At 61.3% G+C, this 713-nt stretch overlaps 2 protein-coding genes across 2 annotated transcripts in view; both read right to left on the bottom strand.

Annotated features, from left to right (window-relative positions):
* Positions 1–2: 2 nt before the first annotated feature.
* TraAM80_07580 (uncharacterized protein) lies at positions 3–629 on the bottom strand (the record flags this gene model as incomplete). The annotated part of the gene is made up of 1 exon (XM_029384365.1): positions 3–629. A coding segment is annotated over one exon (627 nt), but the record flags the coding sequence as incomplete, so codon positions are not given.
* A 37-nt stretch (positions 630–666) lies between these two features.
* TraAM80_07579 (uncharacterized protein) overlaps positions 667–713 on the bottom strand; it is a gene marked incomplete at both ends in the record, with an annotated part of 426 nt that continues 379 nt past the window's right edge. Inside the window, one exon of the mRNA XM_029384364.1 lies at positions 667–713. This exon is cut by the window's right edge and continues 379 nt beyond it. Within this exon, the coding sequence (XP_029235786.1) occupies positions 667–713 (47 nt within the window).

Raw genomic sequence — 713 nt, 5'->3', positions numbered from 1 at the left:
CCTGTGGTAAGTGATGGCACAAATGGTGTGTTTGCCTCACGTGGGTGCCGTTGCCACGCCGGCAGCAGGCCGCGTTGCTGCCGCTCCGCGTCGTCCGCGTCACCCCTCACCTTCTGCCTCTTCAGTCTTGCCTCCCCGTCAGTGTGGGAAGACACAGCAACCCCCTCCTGCAGAGGGCACCCAAACAACAGACGCCAGTACGGTGACTCGCAGGCGATGCGTCGCTTCTCACGCACACAAATGCAACGCCCCCCGGCGGTGGTGAACATCGTTGGCACCATCACGGTGACAGTTGCCACCTCTGTCTCGTCGCCGCCGCTACTGAGAACAGGCCAGGCTGCCGTCGTGTCGGTGTTGTGGTTACCGCAGCAGCTATTAATCGTTTCTGCAGCTGCGGTTGCTGTTGCACCATCTTCAGTGTGTTGCTGGCCAAAGGAAGCCAGCGAGGCCTGTTTGCAGGTGGGCGAACAGGCGGCAGTGGTGGCAGCGGCGCCCACATCCTTGCCGTTGTCCCCGTCACTGTCGCCGCCGCTGCATTCGGCCGCATCTCGGCTGGTGCAACTGCCACTGCGAGCCCTCATCTGCCCGTCGCCTGTGCAAAGGCCACCAAGCCGTGACGGACTTTTCATGAGAATAGCTCTGCGTGTCGATTTTTTCTCACTCGCTTCACGCCACGGTGCGCACACACGCACACAAAGAGAGAGAGAGAAGAA

The sequence above is a fragment of the Trypanosoma rangeli genome, assembly GCF_003719475.1.
Source record: "Trypanosoma rangeli strain AM80 chromosome Unknown Tra_15.4_contig_00322, whole genome shotgun sequence".
Lineage (NCBI taxonomy): Eukaryota > Euglenozoa > Kinetoplastea > Trypanosomatida > Trypanosomatidae > Trypanosoma > Trypanosoma rangeli.
Note: the sequence above shows the minus strand (reverse complement) of the source record. Positions and strands in the feature narration are given on the sequence as shown.